Genomic DNA, 21299 nt, shown 5'->3' with positions numbered 1-21299 from the left:
TACAACAGTGGCACCATGCAGTATTTGTCCTTTTGTGACTGAGATATTTCACTCAGCATAATGTCCTCCAGGGTCACCCATTTTGAGTAATATTGCATGAGTTCCTTGTTTTTCAATGCAGTGTGGTATTCCATTGTGTGAATATACCACAGCTTCTCTATCAGTTTGTTTGTTGATGGGCCCCTGGGTTGTTTCCAACTCCTTGCTATTGTGAACAAAGCTGAGATAAACATGGGTGTGCATTTATCTGCTTGGATGTCAGTTATGGTCTCTTTGGGGTATATTCCCGGTAGTGGAATTGCTGGGTCAAATGGTAGTTCTATTTGCAACTTTTTGAGAAAGTGCCACACCACTTTCCACAGTGGTTGCACGATTTTACACTTCCATCAACAGTGAATAAGGGTTCCAGTTTCTCTACAACCTTGCCAGCATTTGTTGCTTGCTGTTCTGCTGAATTTTGCTATTCTGACTGGGGTGAAATGATATCTCATAGTTGTTTTGAGCATAGTGCTTTCTAGACTCTGTCATTTTATGTAGTATTTTATGAAATTATCATTCCTTAGTGCTGCATAGTATACTTTTTTTGGTTGTAGATTGTAGTAGATTGAAGGTTTTGAAATTAGGCAGAAAGCAGTTTATGTGAACATAATGAATTATGAATGAATATTGTGTTCAGTGAAGGTAACTGTGGAATGTTACTGTGTTGTTGATTGCCTTCCAGTCGAGTATGCCTTATAGCGAACTTATGAACAAAAGCCCCTCTACAACTCTCAACATTTATCAAAGTTCATAGAGTTTCCGGAGGTATGTTATTTGGGAAGTGCATGCTCCTAAAATTGTGAAATAGTCTTAGATATTTAGACCAATAAGAAATACACTAGGGTGCCTAGAAATGAATTTTGGCATATCGAAATTTAATACATAATAATGCAAAAAAACAGGCCCTCTGGCCTGTATTTAATTGTGTTTGGACAAACATTCTTCTAGGCTGTATAGCCCTGGTGTGTCCACTTGCTGTACAGAGGTAACTTGTGGTTGCTGTGAAGCTGAACACTGTGACACTGGTATGTCAAATGCAAGAATGGTTATCTGTGGTGGATGGTGTTTGGTAGCCCTACCCTATTAAAATGAGTTTGGAAGCAGGAGTGGTATTCACTTCTGTAACAGCTTGCCTCCAGAAACCCTATGAACCTCGAGAAAGGATGAAAGTCACACGAGCGTTGAGGACTTTCATTCATAGGGTCGCTATGAGTCGTCTATGACTCTATGGCATTTAACACCACCAACAACAACAACTACAATAATGCAAAAGAACAAACTATTCAGTAAGCTTAGAAATGATTGATTATTCTCATAGAAATTAATTTTAATATTAAGGAAATGTGATAATTCCAAATGAAGGAATAATAACAAAATAACTGGTTTGTATTTAATAGACCTTTCAAGATCATAATGGACAGTGGATAGACTGAGAACTGTTTTTAATTGAAGGAAGCTAAAACAACTGCTTATAGTAATGTGTGATACTTGCCTGAATTCTTATTTAGGATCCGTATCATTAAAACATATAGGTTGTAGGGAGCTCTGGTGCCCTAGTGGCAAGAAGCAGGGCTGCAATCCTGAAGGTGTGCAGTTCAAGTCCACCAGATGCTCTGCTGGAGAAAGGAGGGGCAATCTTCTCCTGTACCAGTCGGATCTGATTTGACGGTACACACACACACAAATAATAAGAAAATAAATTAAAAAAAAAATATGTAGGTTGAAAAGGTATGGAGAACGGACACATCTGTGGTGTACAGTCTTCCCAATTTTGAACCATGCAGTATTTCCTGCTCCGTTTTGACGACTGCTTCCTGATCCAAGTATCGGTTTCATGTTAGCACATTCAAGTGTTCTGGGATTCCCATTCTTAGAGTCAGCCACAGTTTGTTATGATCATCACAGTCAAAAACCTTTGCATAATCAATGAAACACAGACATTCTTCTGGTATTCCCTGCTTTCATCCAAGATCCCATGTAACATTAGCTACAATGTCCCTGGTACTACAACCCCTTCTAAAGTCAGCCTGCACTTCTGGCAATTCTCTGTTAATATGCTGTGTCCATTTGTTTTTGGATAATTTTCAGCAGAATCTTGCTTGCATGTGATATCAATGATATTGTTCTATAATTTCCACACTCTGTTGGTTCACCTTTCTTTGAATGGGAACAAATATACATCTCTTCCAGTCAGTTGGCCAAGTGGTTGTCCTCCAGATTTCTTGACACAACTTGGTGAGAATATCTAGGGCAGCATCTGTTAGTTGAAATATGTCAATTGGTATACCATCAATTCCTGGGGCCTTATTTTTTGCCAGTTCTTCAAAGCACCTTGAACTTCTTCCTTCATCACCATAGGCTCTTGCTCATATGTTGTTTCAGGAAATTCTTCTGTGTTTGCCAATTCCTTTCATCATAGTGACTTTGTATACACTTTCCATCATCTTTTAATACTTCTTGGATCATTTAATATTCTGCTCAAAGCATCTCTAAGTATAGCAATTCGAGGTTGGAATTTGTTCTTCAGTTGCTTGAGATTAAGAAATACTGAGCAAGTTTGGCCCTTTTGATATTCTGACTCCAGCTCTTTACACATTTCATTGTAATATTCTACTTTGTCTTCTTGCATTGCCTTTTGAAATTTTCTGTTCATCTGTTTAATGTATTGAATTCTTCCCTGTGCTTTGGCTTCTCGACGCTCTAGTGCAATATTCAGAGTCTCTTCTGACATCCAGTTTCATGTTTTTCTTTGTCTTCTGTCTTTGTAATGACCTTTTGCACTCTTCCTGGATGATACTCTTGATATCGTCCCACAACTCATCTGGTCTTTGCTCCTTGGTGTTCAAGCCCTCATCCTGTTCCTAAGATGATTCTGAAATTCAGGTGGGATAAATTCAAGATCATATTTTGGATCCCGTAGATTTGATATAATTTTCCTTAGCTTCAGCTTGAACTTGCATATGAATAGTTGGTGTTCGGTTCCACAATCAGAACCTGGCCTTATTTTCACAGCTGATATTAAGGTTCTCCAGCGGTTCTTTCCACAGATGTAATCAGTCTAATCCCTATGCATACCATCAGGTGAAATCCATGTGTATAACCTGTGTTTCTGTTTCCTGTAAAATGTATTTGTAATGAACCTATATGCAGAACAGATTTTCTGGGGGGCTGGGGTGTATGAGGAGAAGTGTGGCATCAGGATTGGTGGAAGATTCATCAACAATCTGCATTATGCAGATGACATAACCCTGCTTCCTGAAACTAAGGGGGACCTGAAGCACTTACTGCAGAAGGTCAAGGACTGCAGCCTTCAATATGAAGTATGGCTCAATATCAAGAAGATAAAGATTCTCAACACTGGACCAGTTGGCAGCATCAGGATGGATGGGGAAGAGATTGAGATAGTTAATAGCTTTAGTTTACTCGGCTCCACAGTCAACTCTCTTGGCACCAGCAGCCAGGAAATTAAAAGACATATTATGAAGGGAAAGTTTGCTATTCGGGCCCTCTTCAAAGTACTGAAGAACAGTGGTGTAACTCTGGAGACTAAGGTCCTCCTGATATAGACCATGGCCTTTGCAATCACTTGCTATGCGTCAGAGAGCTGGACAATGAATAGGGGGAACAGAAGGAGAATTGATGCCTTTGACTGTACCATGGACTGCTAAGAAAATGAACAGGTTTAGCTTGGAAAGGGTTAAACCAGGCTGTTCTTTAGAGGCAAGGATTCTGAAGCTTCGACTGACTTACTTTGGAGATGTTGCAGGGAGAGAGCAATCCTTGGAGAAGAACATCATGCTTGCAAGGGTGAAGGGACAGTGCAGGAGAGTAAGACCCTCTTTGAGGTAGATTGATTTCAGTGACTGGGGTAATGGGGGTTGGTGTGTCAGAGACAGTGAGATTGGCACAGGACAGAGCAGGGTTTAAGGCTGCTGTACATAGGATCGGTATGAGTGGCAGGCGCCTCTTTGACACATAACAACAAACAACATTATTAAAACAGATGATGCAATTTAAGAGAGAGGAATTTGGATGGAAATATTGTGTCGGTGTTCATTCCTTCAGTTTGCTAGTTATATTTTCGTGTTTAGGAAATAGACAGCAGAAGTAAAGCTGCATCAGTTAATGTCCACAGTACTTGCTGTGAAATAAGGTGTTGTGGAACTTCAATATGATATGAACACTATAGGGTAGTCTTTTTAGGCTATTTCATTAAGCATCTTAAACAAGCTTCATGCTTTCGTGGTGAACAGACTTCTGTGCTCAGGCTTCAATCCACATCATTTGTAATTTCTTCCTATTTGATAATAGTTCTCTTCACATTTTTGTTAGCTTTGTAGCTTTAACTAGAACTGATTCTTAAATAATTGAGGAAGGGTTTTTTTCCTTTAGTCTTGAAAATCATAGTGATTGATGAGTGCTACCTGTATAAATCCTAAGAAACTACATTCACTGATTTTCCACCTTTGTATTGTTTAATAACCTTCTGTTTCCCTTTCAGATCAATATTTTTCTCTTAACCTCTTGCAGCTCCTGTCATTTGCACTGATTTTGCTGTATATTGAGAGCCATGATATACTTCATGGTAAAAGTTTTTCAGAAGAAAATTAGACCAAGATAATTCTGTTGTTGTTAAGTGCCATTGAGTGCTGCAGGATTTATAGGTCCCTGTGAAGCCTGATCTTTAACAGTAGTCTTTTTCTCTGTGTTCATAGAATTTCCAGAGGCATTTGTTGTTGTTATGTGCCATCGAGTTGCTTGTGACCCATTGTGACCCTATGTACAACAGCCCTAAACTCTGCTCTGTCCTGTGCCATTTGCACTGTCTCTGACACTATCCTCCCTAGTCATTTTCCAACTCTCTGATGCATAACAAGTTATTGCAAAGACCATAGCCTGTTTCACATGCACCAGAGATGTCCAGAGAGACACCATTGCTCTTCAGTACTTTAGAGAGGTCCCTAACAGCAGACTTTCCCATGGCAATACGTCTTTAAATTTCCTGGCTACTGATGCCAAGAGTATTGATTGAGGAGCCAAGCAGACTAAAGCTGTGAACAATCTCAGTCTCTTCGCCATCCATTCTGATCCTGCCAATTGGTCCAGTGGTGAGAATCTTTGTCTTCTTGACATTGAGCCTCAATCCATATTGAATGGATGACACTCCTGCGTCTAAGCCTTTCTCAGTTGTGAACTCCACCAAACACTGTCCACATGGCATTTGACATACCAGTGGCACAGTGTTCAGCTTCACAGCAACCTCATGTTACTTCAGTACAGCAAATTGACAGGCCAGTGTTAAACCACTTAGAAGAATGTTCATCTCAAACACAACTCCAGGCCAGAGGGCACAGGCCAAGGACCTAACTGACTTAAGTACAAAGGCGACTTTTAAATTCAAAGAGGTACCCACCAAGTCCGGATTCAACTCTAAAGAAGAGGCTTCCAGCTCATAGTTTATTGTAAGCTATCTCCAGCAAGTCGAATCAGTTCACACCCAATTTTGAAGAATTGTGAAGGAAATAAAAAGCAACCAGTGCACACATAACCCTTAACCATAACATGAGAACTCACCTTCCAGAGTCCAACTGCTTCACACATGAGCCTAAAAACTCGAGATTTATTTGGGGGGCAATCTCCCTTTAAGTACTAGGCCAGTCCTCTACTTCTGATTTCCTAAACAATAGGCTTCCAACCCACAGCTAATTGTCATCTAAATCCTGCAAATCCAATCAGTTCACATCTGATTATGAAGGAAGAAATACCAACCAAACAGTCCACATCCAACACTAAAAGAATTTGATATATTAGATTGCATGCTGCTTCCTATAAACCCAAGCATATTGTTATGCAAACTTTTTAGAAACAAAGGTGATATACATGTGATTCATTGGCATAGTGATTTTATTAAAACCATCAAGGCATGTATTGTTGTTGTTATGTGCCATCGAGTTGCTTGTGACTCATAGCGACCCTGTGTACAAGAGCCCTAAACGGCGTTCTATCCTGTGCCAACCATGCTGTCTCAGACAAACTCATTCCCACCACTCCTCTCACAGAATAGATCCTTCTCATCTAGGGTCTTCCTCTTCTGCGCCTTCCCTCCACTCTCCAAACCATGATGTCACTCTTGGAGGACTCCTTGCAACATACCCAAAGTATGTCAGATGTAACTTCAGAATCCTTGACTCCAATGAGCATTCTGGCTTCACCCTCCAGGACAAACCGGTTTGTTCTCCTAGCAATCCATGGTATATTCAAGACTCTTCTCCAGCATCACAACTCAAAGGCATCAGTTCTCATTCTGTCATCCCTATTCACTGTCCAACTCTCTGATGCATAGCACGTAATTGCAAAGATTATAGCCTGCATCAGGCACACCTTAGTCTCCAGTCTGATGTTGTTGCTCTTCAGTACTCTTGAGAGGTCCCTCACAGCTGACTTTCCCAATGCAATTCGTCTCCTGATTTCTTGGCTGCTGTTACCAAGAGCGTTAACTGTAGAACCAAGTAAACTAAAACTGTTAACTATCTCCATCTCATCACCATCCATACTGATGCTGCCAATTGGCCCAGTCATGATAATCTTTGTTTTCTTGATGTTGAACTTCAAGCCATATAGGAGGCTGCAGTCCTTGACCTCTTGCCGCAAGCGCTTCAGGTCCTCCTCGGTTTTAGCAAACAGGTTTGTGTCATCCGCATAACGTAGGTTATTGATGAGTCTTCCACCAATCCTGATGCTGCATTCCTCCTTGTACAGCCCAGTGTCTCACATGATCTGTTCTGTATACAGATTGAAAAGGTATGGAGACAAAATACATCCTTGACAGACCCCTTTTCTGATTTTGAACCATCCAGTGTCTCCCTGCTCTGTTCTGATGACTGCCTCTTGATCCAAGTATAGGTTTTGCATTAGCACAATTAAATGTTCTGAGATTCCCATTCTTCTCAGAGTCAGCCATAGCTTGTTGTGATCGACACAGTCAAAAGCCTTTGCAAGTCAATGAAGCACAGATAGACATTCTTCTGGTATTCTCTGTTTTCTGCCAAGGTCCATCTAATATCAGCTGTAATATCCCTAGTGCCATGACCTCGTCTAAATCCAGCCTGCACATCTGGCAGTTCTCTGTTGACGTATTGTTCCAAACATTTTTGGATAATTTTCAGCAAAATCTCGCTTGCATGTGATATTAATGATATTGTTCGATAATTTCCACACTCTGTTGAGTCAACTTTCTTTGGAACGAGAACAAATATAGATCTCTTCCATTCAGTTGGCCAGCTGGCTGTCCTCCAGATTTCTTGGCACAACTTAGTGAGCACATCCAGGGCAGCGTCTATTTGTTGAAATAAATCAGTTGGTATGCCATCAACTCCTGGAGCCTTGTTTTTAGCCAATTCCTTCAGAGCGACTTGAACTTCTTCCTTCATCACCATAGGCTCTTGCTCATATGTTATTTCATGAAATTCCTTTGTGTCAGCCAATTCCTTCTGATACAGTGACTCTGTGTCTTCCATCTTCTTTTGATACTTCCTGGATCATTCAACATTCTATTCACGATATCCTTAAATACTGCCACCCATGGCTTGAATTTATTTTTCAGGAACAGGTTTGTGGCTTTGAGCACCAATCAGCGTAGATCAAATGAACTCTGGGAGGATACCAAGAAAATCGTCCATGAAGAATGCAAAAGATCATTACAAAGGCTGACGAAGAAGAAAAGACCAAGATGGATGTCAGATGAGACTCTGAGTATTTCATTAGAATGCCAGGGATGTCAGATGAGACTCTGAGTATTGCATTAGAGCGCCGAGAAGCCAAAGCTAAAGGAAGAAATCAAGAAACCAAAGAGCTGAACAGAAAATTTCCAAAGGCAGCTCGGGATGACAAAGCAGGATACTATAATGAAATGTACAGAGAGCTGGAGTCAGAAAATCAAAAGGGCTGGACTGGCTCAGCATTTCTTAAGCTGAAGGAGCTGTAAAACAAATTCAAGGCATATATATTGTGGGTTATTTATGTATTGTACTGTTGTAGATCTGAGGGAAGGAAGGTGGTTTGAACCAACTGCCTCTTCCTTTCGTAAAGAATGGGCAGTCTCTGGTGTGATTTACTGCCTCTGAAAACGTGTTGTACAGGTGAGCTGTGAGTCTGTTCCAACTGTGAGTCTGTTCCAACTTAATGGTACACACAAGAACAAGTGTTTAACTGGTAGCACAGTAGCTTTGTAAGAGACATGAGATAGATGTGTTACATACAGGAGGCTCTTTTATGCCCTGTTGTCTAATTGATATTCCTGAATGCTTAGAACTGTAAGGAGCTCTAGTCATGTAGTGTGTGGCATGTCCTGGTGCCAGAGGAAGGCAGTCATCGTCCTCCTTGTATTAAGATTTAAAGCTTGGAAACCTGATGTTTGGTCACCATGAATCAGAATTCACTCATGGACAAGTTGGCTTTAACCTTTGTGGAATATGAACAAATATCGTGTCCACGTTGCCTTAACAAACTTTTCTTTTGCTTGATTTGAGGTAATACGGAATCAAATTTGTAACTCTAGCTTGATATGATTTGGAAAACACTTCTTTGTATTATTAATTGTTCTGTAAATTTGAGATTGTTTTTAAGAGATGTTCAAAATATCAAAATAATCTCATTGAAATCAGTAATCAAGCTATAATCTGGGCAAATAATATTTCTCTCTCTGTATGATTAATATAGGTTATGTCCATTATATATTAAAAACTCCATTTCAGTAGTATGATGATAAGGAAATGCCATTTCAAAAATGCATTTATTCTGTATTGTTTATTCACAAGAGAAATATCTAAGTAACCAAAGATCTTTGGGTAGGCATTCATTTTCTATAATGATGAAAGTTTTTCTGCCTCACTGAGTAAATAAATCGAGATGTCTTCTGGATTAAATAAGAATATCAGCTATTAATAAAGATGTGGAACAACTTGAAAATGCATTTGTTGGCGTCGTAGATAGTTATCATTGAGTCAGAATCAACTCATAGATGCCCCTCCAGTGGATTTTTAGAGGCAGTAGATCACACAGGAGGAGATTACCTGTCTTCTGCAAAGCGGCTCGTAGATTCAAACCATGTACCTTTGGGTTGATAGCATAATTCCTTATCACTAAACCACTGAAAGTCATGTATGGTAAAATCACTTCAGAAAAGTAATCACTGGATCTCTGTTATTGAGCTTACCTTCTATCCATTTTTCATTTGCAAATCACATTGGAGAAGCCTACTGGTGGATTGGAACCATTAGAGAGGCGCCCCTCTGGGTTAACAGAGCAACTCACTGCAGACTGTGCCACCACCAGAAGTCCCAAAAATATTAACAGCACACTTACTTAGAAATGAAACATATACCTACACAGTGTATTTACATTCCTTGATATGTGCCCAAGAGACATGAATTTATTTCCCTCAAAAAAGAACTGGATGATATTATCCAGAATAGTTTTATTCACTAAAGCCCCAAATTGGAATAAGTGTCTATTGATCTAGATTTTTTTTTTTTAAAAATGTGGTGTGTTCATTTAATAGAATACAAATCGCTAATAAGAAAGAATGGGTTTATGTATTTAGAAACATGGATTAATTGTGAAAACACCTTAAGCAAAATAAACCAGTATACAGCAGTAATAAACAAGAGTGTGTACTACAACATTTTACATAAAATTAAAAACAGACAACAGCTAACCTGTGTTGCTAGAAATTAAGACTATTAGTTGCTTTTTGTGAGAGGACTTGACAAGGACATTGACATGACAGAAGTCTCTGGAGTGAAATTTTTTTTTTGTCAAATAGGCGTAAATACCGTTTGTAAATGTCTACCTACTGTAAACTTACAACCTTTACCTTTTTTAAAAAACAATGTAAGTTATACGTAATGAAGGCTAGAGACAGACTAGCCTAAGAAAACTCTGTTCTCACAGAGTGAAAATGAACACTCTGCAAAACCAAAAAACAGGCTGTATCCTTGTGCTCTTATATCAGACATAACAACACTCAAAATTGGCCCAACAACTATCAAGAGAGTTAGAGCTGAGGTATCAAGAATTGAGAAGTTGCCATCTGTAAGTCCATAATACCCACATAAGTAGATTATGTAATAAGTGCAAAGTACATGCCATTTTGTTTACTTGAAGGTTGCTCTCAGAATGGTAGACACAGTTTGTCTAGTAACCTGTTTTTCTTCATTCATGCCTGTTGTTGGAGGATCAAGACATCTACATTTCTTAATTTATAAAAATTACATTTAATTTTTATTAAATAATTGGCAAAAGTCCATGTAAATTTGCTTGTATATTTTCATATGAAATGAGCATGGAGATTAGGATGCATATGGACTCTTAGATAGAAAAAGAGTTGAGAGAAAGAGAAAGAAACTAATCCCAAGAAATGAACAGACTTTTATTGCATGGTCTGAGAGAGAAGCCAAGTGACCAGGAGCAGAGAAGGTCAAAATGCCCCACAGGCAACTAGAGGCAGTTCCTTCTGAAAGGGGTCCTGGGAGGACTAGGGAAATGGTATTTCTCTGAATTTTAAGGTGTTAAGTTGGATTTGAGCTTTTGTGATCAGGCCCAGAGCCCTTGTCTGATCTGGTCTTTTATCTGGCCACCTCAGATGTTAACAGGTTTCTCAAGGAAGTGATCAGTTCTGGGGAGTGTTTGTGTGTGTGTGTGGGGTGGTGTAATAAACTGGGATATTCTTGACACTTTCCCTCCATGGACTAGATAAATTCTGGTGGGTCAGTAAAAGGTAATGAATTAAAAAAACCAAGCACAAGCCACTTTTAAAAAATTACCACATCTTTCCCCTTAGGAATCTTTCTTCGAAGCATCAGTGGTTAGAAAAGCATCATTTCTTTTTTCTTCCTTGATTGCACTGGTTTTAACCCCAGGACAATATTGAGTGTAAGTGGTTAGATAAACATTTGTAGCTTTTCCTAATCTTAAAGGAGAAAATTTCCTTTCACCAAAGATATGTTAAGTATAAAGTTTTCATGGCTGCCTTTTTTTTCAGAGTGAGAAAGCTCTTTTTTTATTGTGGTGGGAATTTTTCTCAGGAAAATAGCTTTTCACATCTTTTCTTGGCATCATTTGAGGATTTATTCTCTTCCCCATGCCTTGTTCTGTTAATGTGATAAGTTAGACAAAAATATTTTCAGGACGTGAAATTAGGCCTGCATTCCTGGGATAAACTTCAATTGTTTAGGACATCACCATTGTTTGATTTGAGTTGTTGTTATGTGCCTTCGAGTCACTTGTGAGTCATAGCAACCCTATGTACAATAGCCCTAAACCCTGCTCTATCCTGTGCCAGTCACACTGCCTCTGACACACCCATCTCAATTACCCCAGTCACTGAATCAGTCCACCGCGTAGAGGGTCTTCCCCTCTTGCGCCATCCCTTTGTCCTCCCAAGCATGATGTCCTTCTCCAAGTACTGGTCCCTCTACATGGACCAGTCCCTCCTTACAACATGACCAAAGTATGTCAGATGAAGCCCCAGAATACTTGCCTCCATGTAGCAGCCTGGTTTAACCCTCTTCAGGATGAATCTATTTGTTTTCTTGGCGGTCCATGGTACATTCAGTACTCTTCTCCAGCACCAGAGCTCAAAGGCATCAATTCTCCTTCTATCCTTCTTAGTCATTGTCCAACTCTGATGCATAACAAGTAATTACAAAGACCATAGCTTGTATCAGATGCACCTTAGTCTCCAGAGTGACACCATTCCTCTTAGGATAATTGGAGATTTATAGAGTGGTCCTTGGAGAGGGACATCATGTTTGGGAGAGTGGAGGGACGGCGAAGAATATGAAGACCCTCAATGAAATGGATTGATTCTGTGAGTGGAGTGGTGGGAATGAATGTATTTGAGACAGCGAGGTTGGCACAGGATAGAATGCCATTTAGGGCTCTTGTACATAGGGTCGCTATGAGTCGCAAACTACTCGATGGCATATAATAACAACAGCATAATGAGAAAGATTGTAAGAATATTGTGTTGTTAGGTGTCATTGAATCAAGTACAACTCATAGGTACCCTATGAACAATAGGGTGAACCCTGCCCTATCATGTTCCCTTCTCACTCTTCCTGACACAATAGAGCCAATTGCAGTGGTCACTACCTGGTTGAAGATCTTCTTCTTCTTTGCTGACCCAACACCCTTCCCAGCATCATGTCCCTCTCCAAGGAATAGTCCCTCCTAGCAACATGCCCAAAATATGTGAGACAAATCCACACCATTTTATCTCCAAAGATCACCCTCAGTATACCCTCTCTAAGACAATAAGACGTCACATTCCTCTTCATGTAGTCCAGCTTCTCAAATAATTTGCTCAGCATACAGATTGAATATGTATGGAGAGAGAATACACCCCTGACACACTCTTTTCTTATTTCAGTCCTGTAGTATTTCCCTACTCTGTTTGCACAATAGCCTCCTGGTCTAGGTATAAGTTTTGCACGAGCATGGTCAAGTCCTATGGGATTCCCATTCTTCTCAATGTTAGTCATAACTTTTTATGATCCACATACAGCTTTTGTATAGTCAATGAAACATAAATAGACATTCTTCTGATATTCTTTACTTTCAGCCAGGATCCATCTGACACCAGCAATGATATTCCTAGTGTCACAGCCTCTTCTAAATCCTGCTTGAACTTTTGGCGATTCCCTATTTATATACTGTTCTAGTTTGTTTGTTTTGAATGATCATCAGCAGTATTTTGCTTGCATGTAATAGTAATGATATTGTTTGATAGTTTCCACATTCTGTTGGATTGTCTTTCTTAGGAATAGGAATAAATATAGACCTCTTCCAACCCATTGACCAGGTGTCATTCATATTTCTTGGCATAGACTGGCAATCACATCCAGTGCTATATCTGCTAATGGAAACAAATCAGTAGGTATTCCATTCATTTCTAGGGCCTTACTTTTTGCTAATGCCTTCAGTGCAGCTTCTACTTCCTCCTTCATTATCATTGGCTCCTGCTCATATGGTACTTCCTGAAATTTTTAGTGTCAGCTAGTTGTTTTTGTTGCAGCGATGCTGTGTATTTCCTCCCATCTTTTCTTGATGCTTTCTGGGTCATTCAATATGTTACCCACAACATCTTTCAGTATTATGATTTGAGCTTTAAATTTATTTTTCCACTTCTCTCAGCTTGAGAAATGCAGAGCAAGTTCTTCCCTTTTTATTCTCCAATTGCAGCTCTCAGCACATTCCATTATAATACTTTGCTTTGTGTTCCAAGCAGCCCTTTGAGATCTTTTGTTCATCTCTTTTACATCAGCATGTTTTCCCTTTATTTTGGCTTCTTGACACACTAGTATAACTTTTAGAGTCTCTTCTGACATCCCATTAATACCTGCTGTGGGTAGTGTCAGAGTCAGTGAGACTGGCTCAGGACAGGGCAGACTTTGAGCTGTTGTACATAAGGTCACTATGAGTCAGAAGAGCGATAATATTAGTTACTACATCTCCCTGTCCAGTTTTCCTTGTTAGCTGATTTGTTAATGTCTTGTTAAAGATTTTTGTAGCTTTGTTCATGAGGGCTATTGGTCAGTGGTTGTCTTTTCTGATACTGTCTTGCTTTTGTTTTTTGTATCATTGGCTCATGAATATTACTGGACTCTTAAGCAGATGGGCAAAAGATTATTCTCTGTTTTCTCAAAGATTAACATTATTTCTTTTTAAAATGTTTGATAGAATTCACAACTGTAGCCATCCCATTCTAAGATTGTATTTTGAGAGAGGAGGTTTCTCAGATATATAGTTCCCAAATATTTTCTTCTAGTTTACAAATTGTTTCTTTCCTTTGCTTATACATTGTTTTGCTTGATAAAATAACTTTGATGAAATCCACTATCTTTGTTGATTTGTACACACTAGATGCCTATTTGACAAATTTACCTCTATTTGAGAAGTTGTATTACTTTCTGTTTATAATGTTAGGTGGTGGTGGTGGTTTAAGGGCATTTGGATCAAGAACAGCTCAGAGCAATATATATGAACAAGACATCTGAACCCTGTCCTATCTTGTATCATCATCATAATTTCTGACATACTTCAGCTTGTTGTAGTTACTCTGTTAATACATCTTGTTAAAGATCTTCTTCTCTTTTACCTATCTTCCATCTTTACATACATGACGTCCTTTCCAAGGAATAACTTCTCATAACAACATGCCCTAAGTATGTGAGGCAGTTTTGTCCTCTTTGCCTTTTAGGAACATTCTGGCTGCAACTTTCTTCAAGACATATCTGTTCTTTTGGCAGTCCATGGGGATGTTCAGTACTCCTCTCCGATAGCATGGCTCAAAGGTATCAGTTCTCCTCTTGTAATCCTTATTGTCCGGCTTTCAGATGCATAGTAGTTGATTGAAAAGACCATTGCCTGAATCAGGTTCACCTTAGTCTTCAAACTGACATTATTGCTTCTTAGTAATTTGGAGAGGATCCTTATTGTAGCTTTCCAGCATAAAACATTTCCTGTTTTCATGACTGCTGGTATTAAGGATGTTGATTATGCATCCAAGTAAGATGAAATAATTGACAGTTTAAATTTTTCTCTGTGTATTATGATGTTTTCTTATTGGTCCAGACTTCAGAATATTTGCTTTCTTGATGTTGAGTTGTAATCAGTTTGAAATCTGTAATCTTTAATCTGTAGCAAGCACTTAACATCTTCCTCACTTTCAGAAAGGAAGATTCCATTGTCTGCATAATGTAGGTTATTGATGCTTCTTCCTCATCATTTTGAATCATTATTTGCTTAGCATACAGTTGAATGGGAATTCCAAAACCACTGATTGTGTTTCTGAGAAACCTATACTTGGACCAGGAAGCTGTAGTCAGTCAGAACAGAGCAAGGAAGTGCCGCATGGTTCAGAATCAGAGACTGAGTCCATCAGGTATGAATCACATCTCCATAACTTTTCAGTCTATATGCAAAACAGATCATTCATGTGGCTGGACTTTATAAGGAGGAATGTGACATCAGGATGAGAGGAAGACTTATTAAGCAGATGACCAGTTGCTTCCCGAAATTGAGGAGAACCTGAGGTATTTGCTACAGAGCGTTAAGGACTGTAGTCTTCAATATGGATCAGGAAGACAAAGATTCTCACCATTGGGCCAATTGGCATCACCATGATGGAGAAGAGTTTGAGATTGTTAACAGTTTAGAACTCTTCAGAAGTGTCAAAGAACAATCATGTCAGTCTGGAGACTCAACGTGTGCCTGATCCCGATCATGGTCTTTACAATTAATTACTGTACAGCAGAGGACTGGACAGTGACTAAAGATGACAGAAAAATCGATGCCTTGAAATTGTGGCACTGGAGAAGAGTGTTAACATTCCATGGACTTCCAAGAGAACAAACATGTCTGTCCTGGAGGGGGTAAAACTTTTGGCATGTTGTCAGAAGGGACCAGTCCTTGGAGAAGGACATCATGCTTGTAAGTGTGTAAGGGCAGAACAAGAGAAGAAGGCCTAAGGTGAGATGGGTTGACACGGTAACTAGGATAATGGATTTGCATATTTTAGAAACTGTCTCAGGATAGGATAACATTCAGAGCTATTGTGCATAGGGTTGTTTAGTCACAGGTAACTTTACAGCACAGAACAACAACAGTTATAATAGGTATAACAAAAAGATACAAGCCTGATGCACACCTTTCTTAATTTGAAACCATGCAGAGTTCCCTTGCTTTATTCAAATATCAGCTTCTTAGTCTAGGTATAGGTTGTTTGTTTTTTGGTTTTTTTTTTTAAAAAATTTTTTTTTTTAGGTATAAGTTTTGCATGAGCTCTGTTAAGTGTTTTGGGATTCCCATTCTTCTCACTATTAGCTGTATTTTGTTACGATACACACAGCCAAATGTCTTTGCATAATGTGATTTATTAGGCATTATCTGGCTCACTTTTTCCCAACGTGGAAAATTCAATTATACCAGTATCACTTGTTAAAGAAACTGTTGTTCTCCCTATTGAATGGACTAATCACCCTGGTTTAAAATTAATTTGATACACAGATTTTTTTTCTACATCAATTTTTTGTACATCAATTCTAACCTATTGGTTTTTATTTTTAATTGTTATTGTTAGATGCCATTGAGGTGACTGACTCATAGTGACCCTATAATCAACAGATAGGAACTTTCCCCTACCCTGTGCCATCGTCATCATCTCTGATAGATTTGAGCTCATTGTTGCAGTCACGTGCTAGTCCATCTTGATGGAGCTCTTCCTCTCTTTTCTCTGAGTCTACCTTTACAAAATGATACATTTTCTGAAAGATAAACCCCTCTTGACAATATGCCTGAAGTATGTGAGAAAAAGTTTCACCATCTTTTCCTTCAAGGAACACACTGGTGGTACTTCATCCAGACAGACTTGTTTTTTTCTTTTTGCAGTCCATGGGATACTGGTACTTTTCTAACACCACAATTCAAAGGTCTCAATTCTTCTTCCATCATCTTTATTCATTGTCCCAACTTTTAGATGTATAGTAAAGATTTGAAAAGACCATAGCTTGGATCATAAGCACCTTTGTAGTACAGCTTTATAGTGTGTTTTTTGCTTGGGAAATATGAGTCTTCCCAGTTTATTCTTCTCCCTCCCCAGATGGCTTTGTGGGTGTTTGTTTGTTTTTTTATCTGTGGTTGCTTTGGCTGTTTGGGATCCCTTTGATATAAATTTAAGGACTGGCTTTTTAATTTCTACAAAGAAGCCTGTTGGAATAGTTAAAAATTGAATATATAGTTGAAACCTAAACTGTACTGACATCTTAACAATATTAAGTCTTCTAATATATGAATATATAATGCCTGTCCATCCATTAATTAGATCTCTTAAAATTTCTTTTAGTTATATTTTATAGTTCTCAATGCATAAGTCACTTCTTTGATGAAATTTATCCTGAGTATATTATGATTGTGATGATGGTGATGATGATCATGATGATGATGTTACATTTTATAAAATTAATTTTTTTCTGTTTTTATCCCTCAATATAAGTAAAGGTTTCTTTTTCTTTTTATTTTTTAACCAGTGTATTTTTTTTCTTTTAATCTCTTTATCCTATGCTATAATGGTTTTTGCTAAATTTGCCTTAATCTTTTCCATAATTCTTCTCATGACAAATGCACAATTACATTAAAAATTATAAAACTCTGCTATATCTGTTTCCATTTTAGGGATGGAGATGTGTTTGCTTTATTTTTACAGTGTCTCATATCCATCTGCTTATGGATTCTGAAAATTTTTTTAGTTGTTATTGTTTGTTGTTGTTATGTGCCGTCGAGTCGTTTGCGACTCATAGCGACCCTATGTGCAACAGCCCTAAACCTTGCTCTATCCTGTGCCAATCTCATTGCCTCTGACACACCCATCCCGATTACCCCAGTCACTGAATCAATCCACCTCATAGAGGGTCTTCCCCTCCTGCACTGTCCCTCTACTCTACCCAGCATGATGTCCCTCTCCAGAGACCTGTCTCTCCTTGCAACTTGTCCAGAGTATATCAGATGAAGCCCCAGAATCTTTGCCTCCAAGGAGTAGCCTGGTTTAACCCTCTCTAGGATGAATCTGTTTGTTTTCTTGGCAGTCCATGGTACATTCAATACTCTTCTCCAGCACCAGAGCTCCAAGGCGTCAATTCTCCTTAGTAGCTTAAGCTTATATTTATAGGTAGTCTGACAATAATCTGTATTTCAGTTTAATTATTTAGGTTATGTACTTTCCCCCTCAAACTCTTGTTGTGACTTGAGTCAAAGTTTACAGAGATGTTGTCATTTATTTAACCACTCGTAAATATTTTATAACATTGATATATTCATTCAGATTGAGTAGTTTGTATGAGTAAAATATAAAACACATTAGCAAATCTACTGTAATTGTACTTTTAGTTCACAGAAACCCCCCTCACACACACACACATATTTAAATCCAGATGACAGATTTAATATATTTTTGATGGAAGGATACTGGAGAACATGTTAATAGGAATATGGAAAGTACAGTGCAGAGAGCAAATTATTTACAAACTTTTTAAATGAAAAAATAATAGTTTAAATTGTTTATGTCAATTAGATGTAAATTGTACATCTGGGACAAACATTAGAGAAATTGATCATGCAAACTAGCTTTCAGAGCATTATTCTTATGTTTATTCTAAGGATTTTTATTGTTTCAGTTTTAGGTCCTCTATCCATTTTGAATTGATTTACATGTTTGGTGTGAGGTGTGATTCTGGATTCATTATTTTGTATTTGGAATTCTTACTATCCCAGACATTTAGACATTTTCGTTTTTGTCTGTGGATTTATATCTGACATCCAAGGCACAGTATTTCATCTTTAGTCTCCTGGTGCAACAGAGGAAGCAGCAGAGCCAAGAATAGGAGAAGGACATGTGTGGTGTAAGCATTAAAGTTGGCTTTTGTAGCTATTATGTTAGCCACTTCTAAGGTAGATCCAACTACCTTAACTGCACACACATGGTCTTGCAAATCATCAATAGCTGTGGGACTAGAGAGAGAGAGACAGACAGACACAGACAGTGAGTTAAAGAGCAAGTTTCCTGCACTGAGAAAAAGACTTGAAGACGAGAGTGAGACCTTGATCTCAAGACTGTGATGATGGTGGTGGAGCTACTGGGAAATTGCTATGGAGAAACTGTGGCAAGGTATAACCAGAGGAGCTCGGAGATTAAGTCCACAGTTAGAAGTTTAGTTGTTCTTGCTGGATGATTAAGGAAACCAGAGGCTGAACTGAAACCAGGACTTTTACTAATTGAGGAATTGTGTTTTGTTGTTAATCTGGTTTAGGACTGCTGGACTAAACCTGGACTTGCATTGTGAGATATGCTATGCTTTTCCCACTCGCCAACCTATTTCCCAGTAAACCCCCTCCCTCCCACTCTTGGTACCACAACTGTGAGTAAAGTCTTTGAGACAGAAACAAATACTAAAACAACTGATTTGTGGAAATAGTTGCCGAACATAGGGGTGGCATGTCTGACCTAGTGGCTAGCTATCTGTTTGCAGCTATGGATATTATTAATGGGGATAGTTACCCTTTTTGAAGCGAGCAGTAGTCAGACTTTGCCACTGCTGTGTTACATCTGCTCCTTTTGCAGTACGTGATGTGTGGATAATTTCTTCCACAAACAACTGCCTCCCTTGACTTAGACCAGAAGAACTGGATAATGTGCTGAACATTGTGCTCTGATTGAACATTTTGATCAGAGATTCATAGATTCTTGGTCAAAAGAGGGGAGAAAAGCAGACAGTTTCAAACTGAGATTTTTTTTTCTGAAGCAGGGGTTGGCTGCATCTCCTAAACTATTGCTCTGAAATTAACTTTTAAATGAAAATAGTTCCTAAAATCATACCACAAGTGAAAATGGTTTACCAAAACTAGTTCAGTGATCTGCCACGAGATTATCCTCTTCTGAAAACAATTTATATGGATCAAATTGAAAAGTCAAAGGTTTAAATAGGAACTTTCACGATTAGTGAGTTTATGTTAATAATAGAGGAACAGCTCAGGAATGGAAGATGAGAATGGTTATACAGCTTAAAGAATATAATCAGTATCACAAAATTGATTGTACATGTAAAAATTACTGAATTTGTACAGTGCTTTGTTGTGTATATTCTCAACAGTAACTAAACAAAATTTAAGAAACAGTTAAAATGCTTGAGAAAAGTTTCATTTAATGATAGAAAAATATTTGATGGCACAGATTTTTAACTTCAAAAAAAGAGTGGAATACAGAACTATACATGTACCTTTTGCAATTTTCTTTTTGCACTGCAGTTTAGAAGGCACACAGTTCAAGTCCACCAGCTTCTCACAATTGAATGCTTCTGAAAACCTGCCAGAGGGTCAGATATGGGTGTATTCGGACTCAGCAGGACTCAAAACCAACATTATACATAAACATAAAATATCTCCGAAGTTATAATAAGCAGCTAATAATGATTTCCCCTAAATTGTTAGAAAACCAATGGGGAAAAGAGATTTGATTTTCACTGTGTATATTTTTTTGTAGCTCTTAGAATGTTTTTTGTGTTAAATTTTCACTTCCTGTGTATTTTGTACAGTGTATAGGAATTAAATTTAGAAAATTAAAATACTTTGGAAAAAAATGTACAACTAAATGTAGCATTAACTTTTCCCTGATTTTTTTAAATCGAGTTCTTAATATATTTTGTATTTAAGGATCAAGTGAAAATAGACTAAATTCTTCTAATGAGTATAATGTCTTATAACATTTCTGAGTATGTGACTCAAAAAAATAACCACAAAACCTAGTATTTAGCTTATCACACAATTATCTTCCTCATGTGGTTTTAATTTATTATTTTTTTTCCAAATAATCACAGTAGCAAAATACATGTAACAGCGATTCTCTTGCTTTTCTACCATAGCTTGAAATTCTGACAAATTTAGCAAATGAAGCAAATATATCAACTCTTCTTCGAGAATTTCAGGTATGCATACACAAGTTTATACTATGTACTACTTTTTCCATTCCCTACTTTTTATTTTGTTTCCATAATCTTTAAAAATGTCCATATTATATTTATTTTAAGCTACAGAGAGAATTATGTTTTTTGTGTGATTTTTTTTCAGACACTTTGTTGCATGTTTATGTTTTATAATACCATAACTAGATTGCTGAGTTTTCATGGTGTATTTTTTTTCCAAAAAAACTCATTATAAAATTAGGACATGTCATATATACCCATTCATTTTATAGTCTTAGGCCAAAAAATATTGTCTCATGTTCTTACCCAATAAGTCACAACTATAGAATATTGCTTGACTTTAATTTTAATTTTATTCTTACGGTTTTTCTTAAAGATGCAACCCCATCATTTTATCCTATGTAATCTTTTGGATATCATTTACTCTTCTCTTTCTGCTTATATTTTATATGTTCAAGTGATATAGACATGAAAGTGGACAGAAAGGATTTGCAAAAAGATTACACTGGATTATTTTATCTTCTAATATTAGGGAGCAGTTAAAGACTGATTGAACATGATAGATCGAACATGCAATCAAGATGCATTGATAATAATGGGTGACTGGAATGCAAAAGTTGGGAATAGTGAAGAAGAATCGGTTGTCGGAAAACATGGGCTTGGTGACAGGAATGAGGCTGGAGATAGAATGATTGAATTTTGTAAAATCAATGACTTACTCATTGCAAA

General features: G+C 37.9%; 1 protein-coding gene across 1 annotated transcript in view; it reads left to right on the top strand.

Annotated features, from left to right (window-relative positions):
* AP3B1 (adaptor-related protein complex 3, beta 1 subunit) overlaps positions 1-21299 on the top strand; it is a 358199-nt gene that overhangs the window by 180305 nt on the left and 156595 nt on the right. Inside the window, exon 14 of the mRNA XM_006889841.1 lies at positions 20511-20573. Within this exon, the coding sequence (XP_006889903.1) occupies positions 20511-20573 (63 nt within the window). The remainder of the gene's footprint in view (positions 1-20510; positions 20574-21299) is intronic.

The sequence above is a fragment of the Elephantulus edwardii genome, unplaced genomic scaffold (assembly GCF_000299155.1).
Source record: "Elephantulus edwardii isolate Elephantulus edwardi_28Jun2011 unplaced genomic scaffold, EleEdw1.0 scaffold00082, whole genome shotgun sequence".
Taxonomy (NCBI): Eukaryota; Metazoa; Chordata; class Mammalia; order Macroscelidea; family Macroscelididae; genus Elephantulus; species Elephantulus edwardii.
The sequence above is the reverse complement of the archived record's forward strand: the minus strand, read 5'-3'. Positions and strand labels throughout refer to the sequence as shown.